General features: G+C 38.2%; 1 protein-coding gene across 1 annotated transcript in view; it reads right to left on the bottom strand.

The window, feature by feature from the left end:
* The window catches only part of LOC127567692 (dual specificity testis-specific protein kinase 2-like), a 54,909-nt gene that overhangs the window by 9,328 nt on the left and 26,094 nt on the right, over positions 1-19,487 (bottom strand). The window contains exons 2-5 of the mRNA XM_052010632.1: positions 17,660-17,946; positions 14,942-15,063; positions 6,745-6,793; positions 807-953 (exon numbers count right to left, since the gene is read on the bottom strand). Coding sequence (XP_051866592.1) covers positions 807-953; positions 6,745-6,793; positions 14,942-15,063; positions 17,660-17,878 — 537 coding nt within the window. The 5' untranslated portion in view covers positions 17,879-17,946. The remainder of the gene's footprint in view (positions 1-806; positions 954-6,744; positions 6,794-14,941; positions 15,064-17,659; positions 17,947-19,487) is intronic.

Raw genomic sequence — 19,487 nt, 5'->3', positions numbered from 1 at the left:
TAACACAGCTGCAAGATGATTTGTCATCTTTTATATTTAATTTATTTGGATTAAATTGGACATTATTTTGCGCAGTTTACTGTATTGTAAATCTGGTTATCAAAAAGTCAACAAGTGGGGAATAGCAGTCAAACTAAATTACTACTTTCTGCTACATTCTCATTTTTTTGAAATGACTGCCTACAAGATTGTAATTGGTTATAGCATAACAGGAAAATTGTTATTACCAAAAATTGACCAATGACAACTTTGTTCATGTTTTACTTTACTTGTATGTCAATCTGTCCTGAAAATAACATTTCTGTTGACATTTATTATGAAGCCTAAATCAAACCACTGAATTCAAGAAAACATTGATAAAACAAACAAACACAGATCAAGCCCATTTGAAAATAAATATTTCCACAAAAATGTAAATGGACTACTTATCCTAAACTTCTCCGAAGAAGAAAGCAGGTACTTTGCCTTTTTCAAGAGAATGAGAAAAGCAGGGAGACTATCTTGTTGTAACATGGTCATGCAATAATGCTTAGGTCATTATACAATAACGGAGCACATAGGCAGTTTCATTGTCTACAACTTCATAGGTCTATGTACAAATGCTTCAAGTCAAACAAGATGTGCTCAACAAATAGATATTCAATATTAGACAAATATGCATTTGCCTATCAAGTGCTTCTGCTCCATTAGTTAATAAATAATTTTAAAATAAACTTAATACAATTACTTGTTTAAGCAACTCACAACTGAAATAGGGTCCAAACAAATAAACGTGAATTAATTTTATTCCTCTCAATATATTATACCTTAGAAGTCAGATCCCGATGAAAGACACCCTTTGAGTGCAGGTAGCTGAGTCCAGAGGCAAGGTCATGCGCTATCTTGATCCGAACAGGCCAGGAAAGATGATCACTGCTGTCCAACAACTGTTCAAGGTTCCCTCTATTAATATACTGAGAAGAAAGCACACAGGCCAGGGAGTCAGTATCATGTAGTCTCATACAGTGATTCCTTCCCATCTCAAAATATCCTAATTCCAGTGTGAAACATTTAACCAATCTGGGGAGGTTTGACCACTATACTAGCATAATTTGTAATTATAATTTGAGGGAAGCCTACTTCCATGTCCTTCACTTTGATCAGCTGTATTAAGTTGTCCCTGGGACAACTCAACTAATGTCAGGAAACCTTTCAGACAGATTACCATTACACACACCTCGAAAATATCATAGCTGAACATTTACTTATAACAACGCAAGAGGCAGCTATTCGGCCCACTGGGACCATGCAAGTTCCCAGTGGAACAATCCTACAAATCCCACTCTCTTCTCCAAGTTCTGCTGTACCCCTGCAACTTCGTCTTTTGCATACATGGACATCAACTTCCCTTTGATTCTTTTAGCCACTAACCTACACCAAGGGGTAATTTACAGTTGGCAATTAATCTACCAGTTTAGAAACACTTAGTCCAGTTGCAAAACCATATCTCAGACTCCTCCAACTAGTTCCTATATTAACATTTCTTTGTAAAGGTTCCAAGGTATTTCAAGGTGGGTTAATAAGAAATACAAAGTCCAAAATTTTCCTTTTAATTATTAAAATCCATGCCCTTTTCCCAATCCCACAATTTCAGATCTACCTTATCTTTTCACTTAAATATCAGCCTACTGAATACAGCTTTACTTGTTTAGCATACGCACAAAAAAAATAAAAATACAAATTCTTGGATGTGTACTTGAGCCATGACCTCCAAGAGGTAGGATTGGATTGGGAAACAGTTTTTCCACTGCCATACGGACAATGGGCGACAAAGTTCACTTTTATATCATAAACTAATCTGAAGATATAAATTTTTCTGGTCCATGGGGGGGGGGGGGGGGGGGGGGGGTGCGGAAGAAGAGAAAGGGGGGGGGGGGAGTAGTGAGGGCAGACATGCAGGAAATGGAGGAGATGCGGGTGACTGCTGCATTGACAGTGGTGGAAGGGAAACCCCTTTTATTGGGGGAACAAAAAAAAGGACATCCTCGGATATCCTGGAATGGAAAGCCTCATAGGAACAGATGAGGCAGAGGAACTGGAAGGAGAACACCCTTGCAAGTGACAGGGTGGGAAGAGAGGTAGTCAAGGTAAATGTAGTGTAAAAGGTAATGGCTGTCATGTGACCATGATAACACTGACCCCTCTGGCTGGGATGACACCATTGAGCACATGGCCGAAAGTGACACCACTGTCAATCAAGGTTTGGCTCCACCCCACTAGGTAAACACCTTTGTCCCTGCTGGACCACTCGGATTGGTCTGTGCGAGCACCTTTGTCCTGGGCACACCTACCATTGATACGTTTAAACACCTTTGTCCTGCTGGACCACCCAGCCCCCCAGCAGCATAAAAGTGCTGCATGTATGGTTCTCTCTCTTTCTGTCTCCGAGGATGTTGAGGTAAGCTGTGCACTACTTCAGGGCGGTTAGTTAAGGACTCCCGAGACCAAAAAGCCAATGTTTGTCCAGAATCAGGGTGTTCAAACATTGTATTGTTTATTCCTTGATCATTTGTACCCAGTTATTTTGTGTGTGCGCACGCGCACCTCACCCCGTTGCAAATTTCCCTCCACATTCACAATCTCCTGCTTGAGTGTGCGCATCTGCTCCCATTCATTCTGTCCCCACATTTGTTAATAAACCATTTTTAAATTACAAAGGCTGTGTCCAGACCTTTATCTTTAAGATACCAAAAGAACCTCTCTCACAACAGTAACTGAGAGTCAGTGGGTTTGTAAAAAAAAAGATGTCAGTAATTAATCTGTCTCCAGAGATGGAAACAGACATCCAGAAAAGGCAAGAGAAGCATCGGAGATGGACCAAGTAAATTTGAGGGTAGGGTGGTAGTTGGAGGCAAAATTGATGAGCTCAGCATTGATCCAGAAGCCTTCCCCAATGCAGTTGTCAATATAGCAGAGAGAGTGGGGGAGCATTACCAGTGTAGATTTGGAACATGGACTGTTCCACATAGCTGACGAAAAGGCAGGCATAGCTGGGGCCCATGAGAGTGCCCATGGCTACACCTTTGGTTTGGAGGAAGTGGGAGGAGCCGAAAAAGATGTTGAGGGAGAGCACCAGTTCTGCCAGGAGGGTGGCAGTGGAGGGGAACTGGTTGGGTCTGTTGTCAAGAAAGAAGCAGAGAGCCTTAAGGCCTTCCTGATGGGAGATGGAAGTGTACAGTGGCTCAACGTCCATAGTGAAAATGAGGCGGTCAGGGCTGAGGAACTGAAAATTGCTGAAGGGATGGCAGGCATGTGAAGTGACTAGACCAAGGGGGACAAAATGAAATCAAAATAGGAGGACATGAGTTCAGTGGGGCAGGAGCAGGCAGAAACAATGGGCCTACTGGGGCAGTTGGGTTTGTGGATCTTGGATAGGAGGTAGAAACGGGTGGTGCGGGGTAGGAGAACTGAGGTTGGAGGCTGTAGAGGGGAGATCTCCAGCGGTGATGAGGTCAGTGATAGTGTGGGAGACAACGGCCTGATGCTCCTTGGTGGGGTCCAGGTTGAGGGATAAGAGGTGGTGTCTGAGAGTAGACATCTTAAAAATGATTCATGATAACCAAATTGGCAGTCCGTAGATAACTGGTATATTTGCAAAACAGTCTTTTTTTTTAAATCCTTAGTTTATTGGTTATGAGACTAATATTTGCATACACAAGAACACAGGAAAATAGGAGCGCGAGTAAGCCATCAGGCCCTTCAAGCCTGCCCTGTCATTTAATACGATCATGGCTGATCTATGCTGGCCTCAACACCTCTTCTGTGCCATTTCTTCCCACCCCTCTATTCCTTGATCCATCAAATATTTATCCACCTCCACGTTAAATACTTATGATCCAGTTTCTACCACCTGCTGGAGCCGAGCATTCCAGAGATTCACCACTCCCTGCTAGAAGAAATTTCTATGCATCTCAGTCTTAAATGACCAGCCCTTATCTTGTAGTTATGCCCTCATGTTCACGACTATCCCACTAGTGAAAACATTCCAACATCTACCCTGTCAAACCCCCTTAGAATATTATATGTTTGAATAAGGTTACCCTTATTCTTCTAAACCTCAAGGAATATGGGCCCAAACTACTTAGTCTCTCTTGGTAGGACAACCCTCTCATCCCAGGAATTAGCCTGATGTATCTCCCTTGTACCATCTCCAATGTTACGATATCCTTTTTCAGGCAAGGGGACCAAAACTGCATGCAGTATTGCAGGTGAGGTCTAACCAACATCATGTGCAATTGCAACAAAACCTCCCTACTTCTAAACTCCAACCCCTTTACAATGAAGGCCAAAATGCCATTTGCAGCCTTAATGACTTGTTGGACTGCTTGCTAGCTTTTTGTGATTCATGCACTAGAACACCTCAATTCCCCTGTACTTCACTCACTTGCAGTCTCTCCAGTTAGATAATTTGTCTTCTGATTTCTCTTACTGAAGTGCATGACCTCACACTTGCCCACATTAAACTCAGTTTGTCAGTCTGTGTCTGTCTCAGTATAACAGAGATGAGGGTTTTATAGCCCTGCTAATAACTCTGGGATGTTTTTCTACAGTCATGATACTGTAGAAGCTATCCCATGAATGAACTCTGCTACATTACAAGAGATATCATTATTGTAAAAATCTGAGCACATTTACTAAAACTGCAGTTCGGTTCATTCTTCAAATCAGTAGCTATGAAGGTATCCCATGAATAAACTCCACTACATTACAAGAGATGTACTACGAGTATTATCACAACAGATCACAAACTGTTCCACGATTTTCTCATTTCAACATTAAGCACAAAACAGTTAGTTCCACATGATATCACCATTTAACGGTTTGCTCCAAGAGGACGGAAGACTAAAAGAACCAGGCTTCCTAATTTAACAGCTCAGGGAGGAAGAACTCAACCACTAGATGCAAACCAATTAGATAAAAGTACCTAAAGAGATAGCTTAAATGCTACTCATTTTCAGCTCACCATAAAACAGAAGGTCTAAACTCTGCCAAATTACCTGAATTTTTTCTAGCCTCTACATGGAGGTTGGGAAGGATGTCATGTATAGAGTCACAGATCTAGATCTTCTGCTTCGAACTAACCAGCCTACAGAACAGGGTGAAAATTTTGGATTGATGGCTGAAGTGCCAAATATCAACTCAACTGTACTCTGCAGTTGGACTCATGGATTCATGTGAAAGGAGCACAAATCAATGGAGATTTTAGCTGGATCCTCACTAGTTTAATGAAGAGCTAGGAAATTATAGTAGTTCAAATGAAAGCAAGTTGTAAATAATTTAAAATAAAGTAGTTAAAGTCTTCTGTTTGTCTGTTATGAGTTAATCCAATAAACACAGAAATTGCAGGACATCTCTGAAAAATGAAATGCAGATCGGATTTAATGCGGGGGGCAATGCAACTGGGATAGTGCAAGATTTCCAAGATTCAAATTACTCTGAATATCAGTTATGAACAGAATGGTGATGAACCACTATGGATCATGATTTTCTACTGTATTTTCAAAATACCCCACACTATTGTTATATTTTTGTTACATCCATTATGGTTTAAGTATGCATTTTGACCTTAACTGATTTGAATTTCCTGGAACTATTAAGCCATTCCCCAAAAGTTAATGAAGTCACCCCAATAATGCAGAGCTGTACATTTTTGTTCCAGTGAGAGAAAGTTGATTAATAGAACGAAGGATCAAAGATAGAAGGTAAAACTTATTTATTCAGGAATCCAATATAAATGAAGACTGAAAAAGACCAAATGTGGTCAAAACAGATAACACTTCAGAGGGGGATGTTATTTTCTTTACAAGTGCCAAGAAACCTTGTGAATTGATGAAGTGATGACAATTACTATAGAGCCAACTGTCTTAAGAGGGTGAGGTTGCAAGCCACTTAGGGCTCTCCGCAACAACTGTACAAAAAAGCCTTAAAAGGCTAACTGTGCCCTAACTATGGCACGTAGTTATCTCAATGCATGACGAATATGCATCTATTGTACAACTCCAGAGTTCTGATTCTATATAGGCCATCCCTGTGTAATGAATGGTTCCGTTTTTACAGACATAAGTTGTTTCTGTCCACATTGGAAAACACACACACACAAAAAATCACTATATATGGTAACTATACCACCACAGTATTGTAATGAATGGCATCAGAAGCACACAAGACTGATAACAATTACTAAGGGGGGGAGAGAGACGCGGAAGGTAAGAAACACAGGGAGAGACAGACAAGTTTTGCTGCTCATAGGAATGAAGGTATACACGCATATCAGACATTTGAATTTAATAATATTATGGGAGTTTGTCTGTATGTATAGTGTCCATAAGTTGAATGTTTCTAACCCAGGAGATGGCCTGCAACAAACTGTCAAAAGAAACTCACCCAGATTTAACAGGAAAAAGCCATCAAATCCTTAAGAGCCATAAATGCTGTCCACCCTTCAATTTTTTTTAAACCAACTGCACTACAATGTTGAACTTCAAGAATTGAGTTGCAGAGTGCAAAGACATGGCCATTCCCAAGCAGTTAAGCTAGGAAATTTATAGAGCCCAGATGTAGTTTAGAGACAGCATCTCAATTTATTTGAATAGAGAGAAATGAGCACGAGAGAAAAACTAAGCTTTACATAAAGGAAAAGTTAAATTGAGTTAATTAAAAAAATGCATAATGACACCACTACTAGCTGCAGACTTAATAACTTACCTCAGTTAATGCATGCAGTTGGCCTTCATGAACACAAACACCCATAAACCTGCAAAGCAAAAGGAAAGCATCAAACATCATGTCATATTTCACCTATATCACAATGAGGAGTCATTCAGTACACCTCTAGATGTGGCAAGGCCAGAGTGAATAAATAGTTAAAATAATGGAAAACAGAACTTAATTATTTAGCATGCATTCACCATAGAAAACATTAGAAAAGTCATTACTAGGTGGAGGCACCACTTCCAGTTACTTTGCAATTTCATTGTACAAATTATTTCCAGAATTAATATTTGCTCAGTGTTTTTTTTTTATCTCCATAGTGACAAGAATTTTAAGATGTGACCACAATACATTTTGTAGACATGACATAATCATTGTTCCAGGTCAGTACATCCTCTAACATATTACGATGCAAGTTTTGTTACCAATTGTCTGAATTCTAATTCATTAGAAATCAACAGATCAAATTCGAGCAACTTAAAGATGGGCACACAACCCCACAAAAATACTGAAGTGAAAACTGCATGACGATAAACTTACTACCACAGAATAACCAATTTATATTCTGGATTATCCTACTTTAAACAACCCAAGTTTGAAGAAAAGTCATTGGTTCTGACATTACAATTGTATTTCCCTGAATGCAAACAAAATAGTTACAGCTCTCTATTTAAACATAATGTGGGGTTCCAGTCAACATTGTCTTATTCCTCCAAAGAATTTGTAAAGACTTCATACTGACAGACAGTACTTTGGATTAACACTGAGTTCTGAAACCCTGGGTTCCATAAGGGCCACTTGTTCACAGATCTTGGTCCAAACATTGACATAGGTCTCCAAAATCAAGCATTATTTGGCAGCATACAGCGAAAAGAAAATCTATGATAAAACAAATAAAAATTGAAAGCAAAGTAAACAAAAAAAAATCACTGGAGTCACATCCAGCACAAAGATGGCTGAGTTCAGTAGTACAAAGAAATATTACAGGTTCTGCATATTTTTAAATTGACACCACTCATGGCACTTGCAGTGTTCCAACATGGCATGTTGCAAGGTAACATTACAAAACAAACAGGAACAGGAGTAAGCCATTTTAAAAGCTGATCTCAACTTCACTTTCCCATCCTTTGACTCACTTAGCATTTCCATTGAATTTAATGATTGAGCATCCATACCATTCCTAGGGTAGAGAATTTCAGTCACAACCCTTGAGAAGCTTCTCATTTCTATCCTTATTCTTGTGGTGCTCAACTTTTCTTTTGAGGGAAGGGTCCAATCAACAATCTAACTTACTTCTAAAGATGACTCACACAAACCAGAAAATCCAAAATGCTGAAAGGCAATTATTCTTGTTATTTCTGATTTTGCATTGCCATTGGATTCATCATGGAGTTTAGAACCAAGTGCAAACATTACACTGCATTAACTGGTATGTGATACTGTGCCAGGTTCATTGTCTCCATTGATAACCATCGCCAACAAGGAGTCTAAAAACATACCTTTGATGTTCGATGGCATTACCATCCTCAAGTTCTTAACTGTCAATCAGAAACTGAAGTGAAGCAGTCACGCAAACACAGTGACTTATCACAGGTCAGAGGCTGGGCCTCTATTTGAGTGACTCATCTCCAAAACATCCCAAAACCTTTCCACCACCTACAAGGTACAAATTAAGAGCACAATGGAATGTTCACAACATGTCTGGATAAGTACAGCTCCAACACCATGCAAAGCTCCAGAACAAAGCAGTCCATTTCATTAGCACCTTATCCCACACTCGAAATATACATTCCCTCCACAATAGCATGCAGTAGATGGAGGTATATCAAAGAGCAGCACTTCCAAATGCTGTGATTTTTACCACCCAAGAGAATAAGGGCATCAAGCACACCATCTACACCAAGGTGCAACCAATGCTTATTTGGAAATTTTTCACCATTCCTTCATCTGGAGTCAGAGACAAAAAAGAGGCGGCAATGCAGCAGATTTCCTTCCCTGATAAACATTAGTAAACTAGATAAGTTTTTAAATGACAAATTTGATAGCTTGCATTCATTACTAATTTTATTAATCTAAATTTAAATTCCACAGCTGCCGCGTGGTGGAATTTGAATCTCCAAGTTGTTAGCAATCCAGAAATTAAACTGCTGCATTGTCAGTGCAATTATACTGAACCATACACCATATCAGAATCTACAGCAAAGTACATTGTATAGTCACTGTTGTAATGTAGGGAAACATGGTAACTACTTCGCACCTATGAAGCTCCCACAAACTAAATGATAGTCAGCAAATAGTATTTTGACGCATTAGTTTAGAGATACTGGCCAGGATATCACAATATCTCCCAGCTCTACTTTTGTAATGCCATGGGATCTTTTACACCCAGCTGAAAGAGCAAAGAGGGGTTTGATTTGAGATCTGAGAGATGGAACCTCCCATAGCATGGCACTCCCACAGCTTTGCAAAAGAATGCTAATCTATATTGCTGTGCAAGTTCCTTGGATGGGGAACGAACACACAACCTCCCAGTTGCTCTGCAGTTGAGAGCTGGAGTAAAAATAGAAAAAGAAAATGTAAACCAGTAAGCAACATTTCAGGGAAATGGATCAATTTCTCATTACATACATCCATTCAGAACTCCCCATGAAGAAAAACTGTGCAATGCCTACTCCTGTTTCAAATGGACTCAAGCCAATCATGGTGAAAGAGCTCATGATTAAGTTATTTCAGGTTATTTCCACCAAACAGTTTAAAGATTTTTTTTCTTAAAAAGGGAAATTTTAGATCTGTTTCATGAGTTATTTGAACACAACCTTTACAGGAAATGACTATGCATAAGAGAAACAATTTTAGTCCAGAACTGAAATGGGCATTCCAGATTAAAATGCAGAGAAGTTTGTCTGTTCAGTTAATTATTTCTTTTCAGCACAGAGGGGTAATCCCAATGCTCCGCACTTCACAAGCATTTATGGATACCGTCCCTGCAGCAATGAATATAGAGCCACAGAATAATATAGTATAGAGACAGGCTCTTGGCCTAACTTGTCCATGCCAACCAAGATTCTCATCTAAGCTAGTCACATTTGCCCACACTTGACCCATGTCCCTCTAACCTTTTCTATCCATGTAGATATCCAAAGGTCTTTTAAATATTGTTATTGTACCTGCCTCAACCACTTCCTCTGTCAGCTCGTTCTAAATACTCACTACCTTGTGTGAAGTTGACCCTCAGGTCCCTTTTAAATCTTTCCCGTCTCACCTTAAATTTAGTTTTTCATTCCCCTTCCCCGGGAAAAAGATTATGTGCATTCACTCATGATTTTTTTTTAATATATATACACCTCTATTATTGTAACCCCTCATTCTCCTACACTCCAAGGAATAAAGTTCCAGCCTGCCCAACCTCTAACTCAGGCCCAAGCCCTGGCAACATTCTTGTAAATCTTCTTTGCGCTCCTTCCAGTTTAATGATGTCTTTCCTGTAAAAGGGTAACGAAAGCTGTACATAATACTACAGATGTAGCCTCACCCACGTCTTGTAAAATGTAGATAAAATTCAAAATAGTAATGCACAACACCAAATTATAAATTTTAACCTCAAACTTGGTCCCATTTTTCCTCATCAAGTTGTAAACCAGAAATTGGTCAGATGCAAAATAAGATCTACTAAAAACCTATACTTTCAGAGAACTCCAGAACCAAAATTATACAGGTGGAAATAGTGCACTATATCCACAATCGTTCTGACATCATAAAAACGAAAAGAGAAAGTTAGGATGTTTCGTCAGTAACCTAAGCACAGAATTTCAAGGGTGATCAAAAGAGTTACCAAACAAAATTAAGGTTTGAAAGAAATTCAGCCCGGACAAGATAGAACTCAAAAGGTATAGTGAAAACATTGGGGGACATGGGTCACACTGGCAAATCAGCCTACTGCCCTAAAGTGGTGACAGCCCACCTTAAACTTTAATCAAATGAGATGCATCAGTTTAAAATGATCACAAGATCCAGAAGTTATTTCCCTATTATAAAACAAGAAAAATCTACCTGGTGTAGGCACATTATGGATAAACTTTTTTAAAAAAAAATCAAACAGAAATTGAAGCAGAAGCCATACACCAAGTACACCTGCAGCAAAAAAGTTGAATAGCCAAAGGAAATATCAAAACATTAGGCAAGTCACGAAGTAAAACAGTTGCTCAAATAGCAATGAAATTACAAAATTAAATGTGATTTCAAAAGAAATTTAAAATAAAAATCAGGATAGAGGAAGAACTACGAAGTGCTGCCTGCAATGGACTCCTGGGTGATACAGCCAAATACTGTAATATAATTGCTTTGCCTTGGAACTTATTAATAGCCCAAGTAAAGAGGAAATAGTATTTAAAAACAAGTAGAATGAGGGGTAATTTATAAACTACTCAAATCTACAGAATACAAAACCCTTGGATCTGGAGGATCACATTCATGTATATTAATAGTAGGAAACAAAATAGCTCAGTCACTATTAATAGATTAGGATTCATTATCAAAAGGAAGCATGCCACCGTAGTGCCAAGGCCACTCTGATTACTGTATTTTAAAAAGGGTGATAGAAAAAGTCCAGGGAACCACAGTTCAATGTTAGTCACAGGAAATGTATTGGAATCCTTACTCAAAGATGTAGTAGAAAAACATCAAGAAACTAAAAACACAGTGCAATCAGCTTGGATTTCAAATGACATGATCAAACACTTTATTGAATTATTTCAGTAACAACAAGATCAAGGAAAAATAGAAAATCTAGATTTTAGGATTTTGAAAATATCTTCCTTAGGACATTGCTTGGTAGATTCACAGCCAAAGGAAGATACAACAGCAGAGTAAATAACAGGTTAGATACATAATAAAATAGAGGTTTAAGAGAGCAACTCATGAAAGGATCAGTGTTCCACGAGGATCAAAGCTAAAACTACTATCCTTACTATTGCATAAACAATCTGGAGTTGGGAATCAGGAGGGTAATTTCAAAATTAGCTGATATATTGAACAGTGAAGACAGGAGAGACAAAATGCAATAGAAATGCAGAAATTAACTGGCAAATGACCACTAAATCAGAAGTGAAAACTAACATTCTAGTATTAAGAAAAACATCACAAAATTCTTAAAAATTTTGAAATTAGTTCGGGAAGCAGAAGGATACACAAATCACTGAAGTAGCTATGTGGGTAAATATGGCTATGTTAAAAAAAAATTGGATTAGACCACATGTGGAGTTGTGATCAGTTCTGGGCTCCATATTACAAGGAAATAGATCCATTGATCAATTGGAGAAGATTGTTAGAACTCCAGCAGAGGATATACTTATGAGGATGACTGAGAATTCTGAGTCTTCAAGAGACTCATTGCTGGTAACTCCAAGATCTTTAACATTATGACAAGGTTTAATAAAGTAGATGTAGACATTTCTAGTTATTACAGAGAGCAGAACATGGCCCCAAAATGCCCATTAATAAATCCAATAGGGATTTATTCAAAAAGTGGCTTGGACGTGCAACTTCTCCCCACAGAGGCTTGGTTGAATTGGTGCATACAGCATTAAGGGGAGTGGAAGTCTCTGGCTGGGTGTGAATGACTGAGGCTGAATATTTACTGACAGAAAGCACTTTAGAAGATATTAACCATTTGGCACAATTTATAACAAGCACAAGATAATATTGGTTATCTGCTGGAATTCTATTTAATTTGCTGTTAAAAAACACATACTACCTGCAAAGTGCATTTGTTATTTTGACTGATATTAACCTGCCTTTTAATTTTCTGGGGTTTCTCCTGCACATTTGGCATAACCATATATACACACACAGATTTACACTAAAGTAGTAGAATAGAAGAAACCAAAAGGAAATTCACCCAACCCATATACTGTGGCATGCAAAAGTTCAGGCACCCCTGGTCAAAATTTGTTACTGTGAATAGTTGAGTGAGTAAAAGATGAACTGATCTCCAAAAGTCAAAGTTAAAGAGGAAACATTCTTTTCAACATTTTAAGCAAGATTAGTGTATTATTTGTTTTGTATAATTTTAGAGGGGGGAAAAAAAAGGAAAGGAGCACCATGCAAAAGTTTGGGCACCCCAAGAGATTTGAGCTCTCATAACTTTTGCCAAGGTGTCAGACATTCATTAAGCTTGTTAGGGCTATGGCTTGTTCACAGTCATCGTTAGGAAAGGCCAGACAATGTAAATTTCAAAGCTTTATAAATACTGACTCCTCAAACCTTGTCCCAACAATCAGCAGCCATGGGCTCCTCTAAGCAGCTGCCTGGCACTCTGAAGATTAAAATAAGTGATGCCCACAAAGCAGGAGAAGGCTATAAGAAAATAGCAAAGCGTTTTCAGGTAACTGTTTCCTCAGTTTGTAATGTAATTAAGAAATGGCAGTTAATAGGAACAGTGGAGGTCAAGTTGAGGTCTGGAAGACCAAGAAAACTTTGAGAGAACTGCTCGTAGGGTTGCTAGAAAGGCAAATCAAAACCCCCGTTTGACTGCAAAAGACCTTCAGGAAGATTTAGCAGATTGGAGTGGTGATGCACTGTTCTACTGTGCAGCGACACCTACACAAATATGGCCTTCATGGAAGAGTTTTCTTCTGATGACTCTTTCCTGCGTCCTCACCGCAAAATTCAGTCATAAGTTTGCAAAGGAACATCTAAACAAGCCTGATGCATTTTGGAAACAAGTCCTGTGGACTGATGAAGTTCAAATAGAACTTTTTGGCCGCAATGAGCAAAAGGTACGTTTGGAGAAAAAAGGGTGCAGAATTTCATGAAAAGAACACCCCTCCAACTGTTAAACACGGGGGTGGATCAATCATGCTTTGGACTTGTGTTGCAGCCGGTGGCACGGGGAACATTTCACTGGTAGAGGGAAGAATGAATTCAATTAAATATCAGCAAATTCTGGAAGCAAACATCACACTGTCTGTGGAAAAAAAACAGAAGATGAAAAGAGGATGGCTTCTACAACAGGATAACCATCCTAAACACACCTCAAAATCCACAATGGACTACCTCAAGAGGCACAAGCTGAAGGTTTTGCCATGGCCCTCACAGTCCCCTGACCTAAACATCGTCGAAAATCTGTGGATAGACCTCAAGAGAGCAGTGCATGCAAGACGGCCCAAGAATCTCACAGAACTAGAAGCCTTTTGCAAAGGAGAATGGGTGAAAATCCCCCAAACAATTGAAAGACTCAGCTGGCTACAGAAAGTGTTTACAAGCTGTGATACTTGCAAAAAGGGGGTGTTACTAAGTACTGACCATGCAGGATGCCCAAACTTTTGCTTTGGGCTCTTTTCCTTTGTTATTTTGAAACTGTAAAAGATGGAAATAAAAAAGTAATCTTGCTTAAAATATTAAAGAAATGTGTCATCTTTAACTTTATGCCTTTTGGAAATCAGATCATCCTTTACTCGCTTAGCTATTCACAGTAACAGAAACTTTGACCAGGGGTGCCCAAACTTTTGCATGCCACTGTATCACCTGGATTTTATGGATTAATAACAATCAATATTTTGAGCACCAATGATATTTTCAACCAATTCTTCGTAATCCAATCTCATCATTTTTTTTTGCTGCTATACAATTACTGGTTTTGGAGTTTTATCCCAAAATTATTTTCCCACAAAATTAATAATTGCAACCAAATCTGAATGTGACGCTCCAATAAGAAAGTACCATCCATAAGTGTAATTAATTGAAAAGAGAGCAAATCTATCCCTCTTTCAACAGTAACTTCAGAACATGTTTTTGCATTTATCACATTTCTTCTGAGCTTGTGTTGTTTTTCTTAACATTTCATAAAACTAATCACTGAAAATCAAAACTGTGTGGTAGAAAATTATGCAGGATGTTAAAACACCTCTTCAGGCACTTATTCTTATGCATTATGGAGGGATTATCAATGACATGTAATCCACCCTAATTACATCATAGGTTGAGCCACACACACACAGTTTCCCAAATATCCACCTGCTCATCATTCCTACTGAATATCCACATACCCAACAAGAAAAAATTTGAGAGAGTAACTGACAGGAATAATTTGAAGTTTTCAAGGGAGTAAAATAAATGAAAATGGCACCTTTTGCAAGTGTAACTTTTCAACAGAAAGGTCATTTTCTTCTGGATTATAGGCTTCACCACTTACCTGAGAATGTTGGGGTGAGAAAGGCGATTCATTAATTGCACTTCCCGCAGCATATTTGCTCTATTACTGATCATTTTGTTCATCTTCAGTGCCATTACTTGCCCTGATGTTCTGTGGCGCACCTGTAATATTTTAGATAGCATAGGAAGTTGCCATTAAACAAACCATAAACATGGACTGGAGGAGCCTCAGTTCACATGGCTTTGGGAGACTTGAGCACGCCATTCTTTAGAAAAGGATACATCCCACATTTCTATTGTGCCTTGGTACATCACAATACACTTCACAAAGAACAAGTCACTTTTAAGATATGGATGCATAGAAGCCACTACATACAAGTCAACAGCACAAATCAGGTCCCATAAATAGCAAATACGATACTGCCCAATTGTGTTAGAAGCAAGCAAATTAACAGAGCTAGAACACATTCTCCAGGAAACTAGGAAAAGCATCTGTTCTTTATAAAATACCAGATAATCATTGATGTTCTGTTTACTCAATGAACATTCAATTAAAAAGATGGCCTCTCTCAACTATCAAAAAACTTACTTGAATGCTCCAGCTGAAGTATTTACATATTTAGTCCTTAGTTGCAACTGGAACGCACAACCTTGTGGAGCGGAAGAGCATAATCAATTGAGTTGTGTTAGCAGTTCTAAGTGCAAATTATGTGGCTTTGAGAATGGAGTATGAGCACATTAGAAAGTAGGAAATGGGATAATGCTAGCTGTAGAGTAATTGAACAGAAAAATATAAGGCCTTAAAAACTGGCAGTCCACAAAAGTGAAAAACAGTGTCACTCATTCCAGGTGAGCTGAATCCCAGTTTGCCAAGGGAGGTAAAAGGTAAAGACAGTGAAAGGTCCAGCTATAACCTTCCCATTCTTTATGGATATTGAAGAGACAATACCGATTAGAGAGTTCTGACATTAGATCAAGACTCCAAGAAGAGACATTTGAATATCATTATCAAGGTAAGATTTACAGTATTTAATTTTAGTCACAACAGTAATACCCGAATGTTCCTGGACTACTCACTTAGTAATGTGTTTACTTTGAGGGGAGCCCATTAAAACTTTGAAGCTTCCTAGCTACAAAATTGATTGAACAGGGCAATGTTTATATTAGTATTTCAAACATTAGTTTAAAGTCATAATTGGGGGGAAAATAGTAAAGGGGAGAACATTACATTCGAGTTCAGTAATGCTAGCAGCTGAACATTTGGGGCAAATTTAAGACAAGTCACAACTTTACAAAGCACAACTTTTTTTTGGATTGTGCGATTTTTAAAAAGTTGTGTTTTAATTTTTATTTCTTAATAGCCCAAGGCATCCTATTAAGTGATGAAGATCCAAGTGAAAAGATGAACTTTGTTTTATGATTTCATTCAAAACAGCTCATTTTAAAGTGTTTACACAATTACCTAACTTTTATCATTTCACGTATTCATGGGATCACATACGAGTTCCACTTTTGCATCAGTATAAATTTACATCTATGGTGATAGATCTCTATAACCAAAGCTAATTTGTTAAAAAGGTGGTTTAAAGTATGTTTGTGTACAAAACAGATGCAACATTTTAGGCATAAACACAAGTCCGTTGCTTGTCAATTATTTCAGCAAAGCAATTAATGGAATAAGTGGCACAAGTTGTACGTTTTAAAGGACATCAAATTTACAACAGGTCCCATACACATGCAAGAGTGAAAACACAAATGACAGAATTCAGACTTTTGTCACTCAACTGTGGAATATCGGTAAAGTCACATGATAAATTTGTTACCAGTTCAAATCTGCATCCAAGTTTTCCAGAAACACCTGTACCAATGTTGCATTACATACCAGATTGCTCATGCAATTATGAAACTAGGGGTTAACTGAGCAACAAATTTCTATATCATGAAGCTAATATGGTTAGAGTCATTACTAGTCGGATGCTTTTGCTGAACTCTCATTTCAATGTAAGAGAAGTAGGATTGAAGAAAAATAGCGATTATAGATTCATCTACGTGACCCCAATTTTAGTTAGCAAGGAAAACAGGCATAATTGAAGTGGAAACCATTAATAGATCTTTTGTTTAGGTTTTCCAAAATAGTTAACACAAAAAACAGATATTAGCAAGTTGTTTAAGAAAAGCAGTCAATTTCTGTCACTTGATCCTTTAATCAACTCCTACAACTTTTTAAATTTGCAAAGTCAAATTAAATTACTCCCAAACAGACCAGCAGCTAATAAACTCTGTGAACCAAAGACTAAACTACAAGCAAAAGTGACAGAAAACAGTACTCAGCAATTTTATTAATTAACCAAGCAGCATAGTGGACTGGCCAGATCACAACAATACAACAGCAGACAGAAGCAGCAATCCAGAAAAACAAAGGGTGCAAGAGATTCCTCAGTGAATGGTAACAGATAACAGCATTTGTTTCAATCTAGGATAAAAAGTGTTAATTGTGTATTTTAAATACAAATTTCATCAGTTCCAAATCAGATTTCCAAATTATTTTGCCATTAACAAAGCAAGATTTCACTTGAACAAGAAACTGCACAGCAAACAGCCAATGAGAAGCAGAGTTAAGTGCTCTTCCCAGCTCCCATTTTCTTTAATCAGCTCTCTAAAGGATTGCAAGTTAACAACAAAAAAAATCAGTAACAGTTCAATTTCAAAAAAAAAATCACATTTCCGACACATAGCTTGAGAGTAATCATGTACTGACCTTGTAGACTTCAGAAAAAAATCCAGATCCAATTTTTTCACAGATAAAGTCATCAAGCCTAGTAAGTCTGGAAACAGCACTACTTAGGGCTCTGTATGATGAAGGAAACACTGTTGTTGATTGACCAATGCCACCACCTTCTCTGCTGCCTTCAAAATCTTCCAGTCGCTCATGTCTTGATGGTAAACCTGCTATTGAATTTCTTTTATTTCGATCCATTCCAAAGAATTCAGCCAACGTGACTTTCACATTTTAGCAGCCAGAATCTTTACTTATTTGGACTGACACTGAAGGAAAACAAAATATTCAGTAATTCAGTACATTACGTCTACAATCTACTTTCACATAATAGTGATAAGCACAAGATTACCTGAGTTTCAGATAGCAATTTAAAAATAAAACAACATCCTCCTATCTAAAATAGAGGGAACATTTCCCTTTGAGATTAGCAATGTGTACATAAGGCATTGGATATCAGTTTGTAAACAGGAGTCTGTTTTAATTCTAACATTAGCATTAAGCACCTTGGCCAAGTCAAATGCAGTTCTAAACACCACTGCATTTTCTCATCAACTCAAGAAATCCCCCTATATTCCTAGTTCCCAAATATTTTTCACAATTGCAGCTGCAGATTCACTCTTCACTTAATACTTTCTTAAAGATACAAGCCTATAACTACATCATTCCACTTGAGGTGGTGCTGAGCTCTGATATTTCATCAGGAATAGCCAAGATATATCAATGCCAGAATTGTACAATTGGCAACCAATGTGAAAACAGCATTAACAGAGCCACAGGAGAATGTTCCTGGTTTATCAGCAATGGACTGCTTTTCAATACAGATGGAATATTATCTCATGCACTTACTCCCTCCTACATACTTAAAAGCTAGTACACCAGATCTGCTGACAATTGTTGGATTTCGTAAATATGAATTAAAACAAATCAAAGTGTCTTTGAGGGGTTAAAGTGGTTTCAGCAAGATAGAAGATGCTTTCTATTTAATGCTCTTCAGTGTGTAATAATTATTAGTTGTCAATTCCCAACCCAGTATCTTCTCTAGTGAAAAATACTCAAGTTCCCCTTCCCCTACCAAATGAGGAGGATAAATCACCAGAGAATACAGATTTAAGATAAGAGGCAAAGAATTTAGTTGGGAGCTACCAACTGGAAAAGGGTTGTGCTATTCAGCAACACAATGTTGCTCTAAAGTTAACTAATCAGAAAGTTAACTTTAGCTGCCTTTATTGTATATCCACTAATACTAAAGCAGCTCAATATTTTAAATTTCAAATTTCAAATCAGTTCAGCACCCAAAAGACATTTGGGGGAAACACGAGTTCTTTTCCTGTGTGCAGATAACATGGTTTCTCATCACTACTCAACAGACCAGTCTTAAAATTTTGGGATTATGCCTCCTTGTTCCAAAATTCCCTAGCAGAGGAAAATGGAGGGTAAAGACATTATCAGTAATACTAACAATGAAAATTCTTGCAAAAACCCTTTCATGGAATGAAATCTGCAATCTTTACCTATTCTGGCCTACATATCCCTCTAGACCACCAAATGTGAATGGCACCAAACTGCTCTCTGGGGGAAATTAGGGATGAGCAATAAATGTTAGCCACGTCATCAGGAGCTGAGAGACCAAGGAGTAGTGGGTCCCTCACAGGTCTGGGCTAATTTAGAAGGGCCAATAAAAAGGAGGCTGTGTCAAGCAGAGCAGCCATTTTGGAGTGGCCATTGTTGGAGTGGACAGAGTCAGAGTAGCTTTGGCACAACAGGCTTCGGCATCAAGAGGCAGAGGCCATCTGTAACACTAGTGAGT

This window comes from Pristis pectinata, chromosome 3 (genome assembly GCF_009764475.1).
Source record: "Pristis pectinata isolate sPriPec2 chromosome 3, sPriPec2.1.pri, whole genome shotgun sequence".
Taxonomy (NCBI): domain Eukaryota; kingdom Metazoa; phylum Chordata; class Chondrichthyes; order Rhinopristiformes; family Pristidae; genus Pristis; species Pristis pectinata.
The sequence above is the reverse complement of the archived record's forward strand: the minus strand, read 5'-3'. Positions and strand labels throughout refer to the sequence as shown.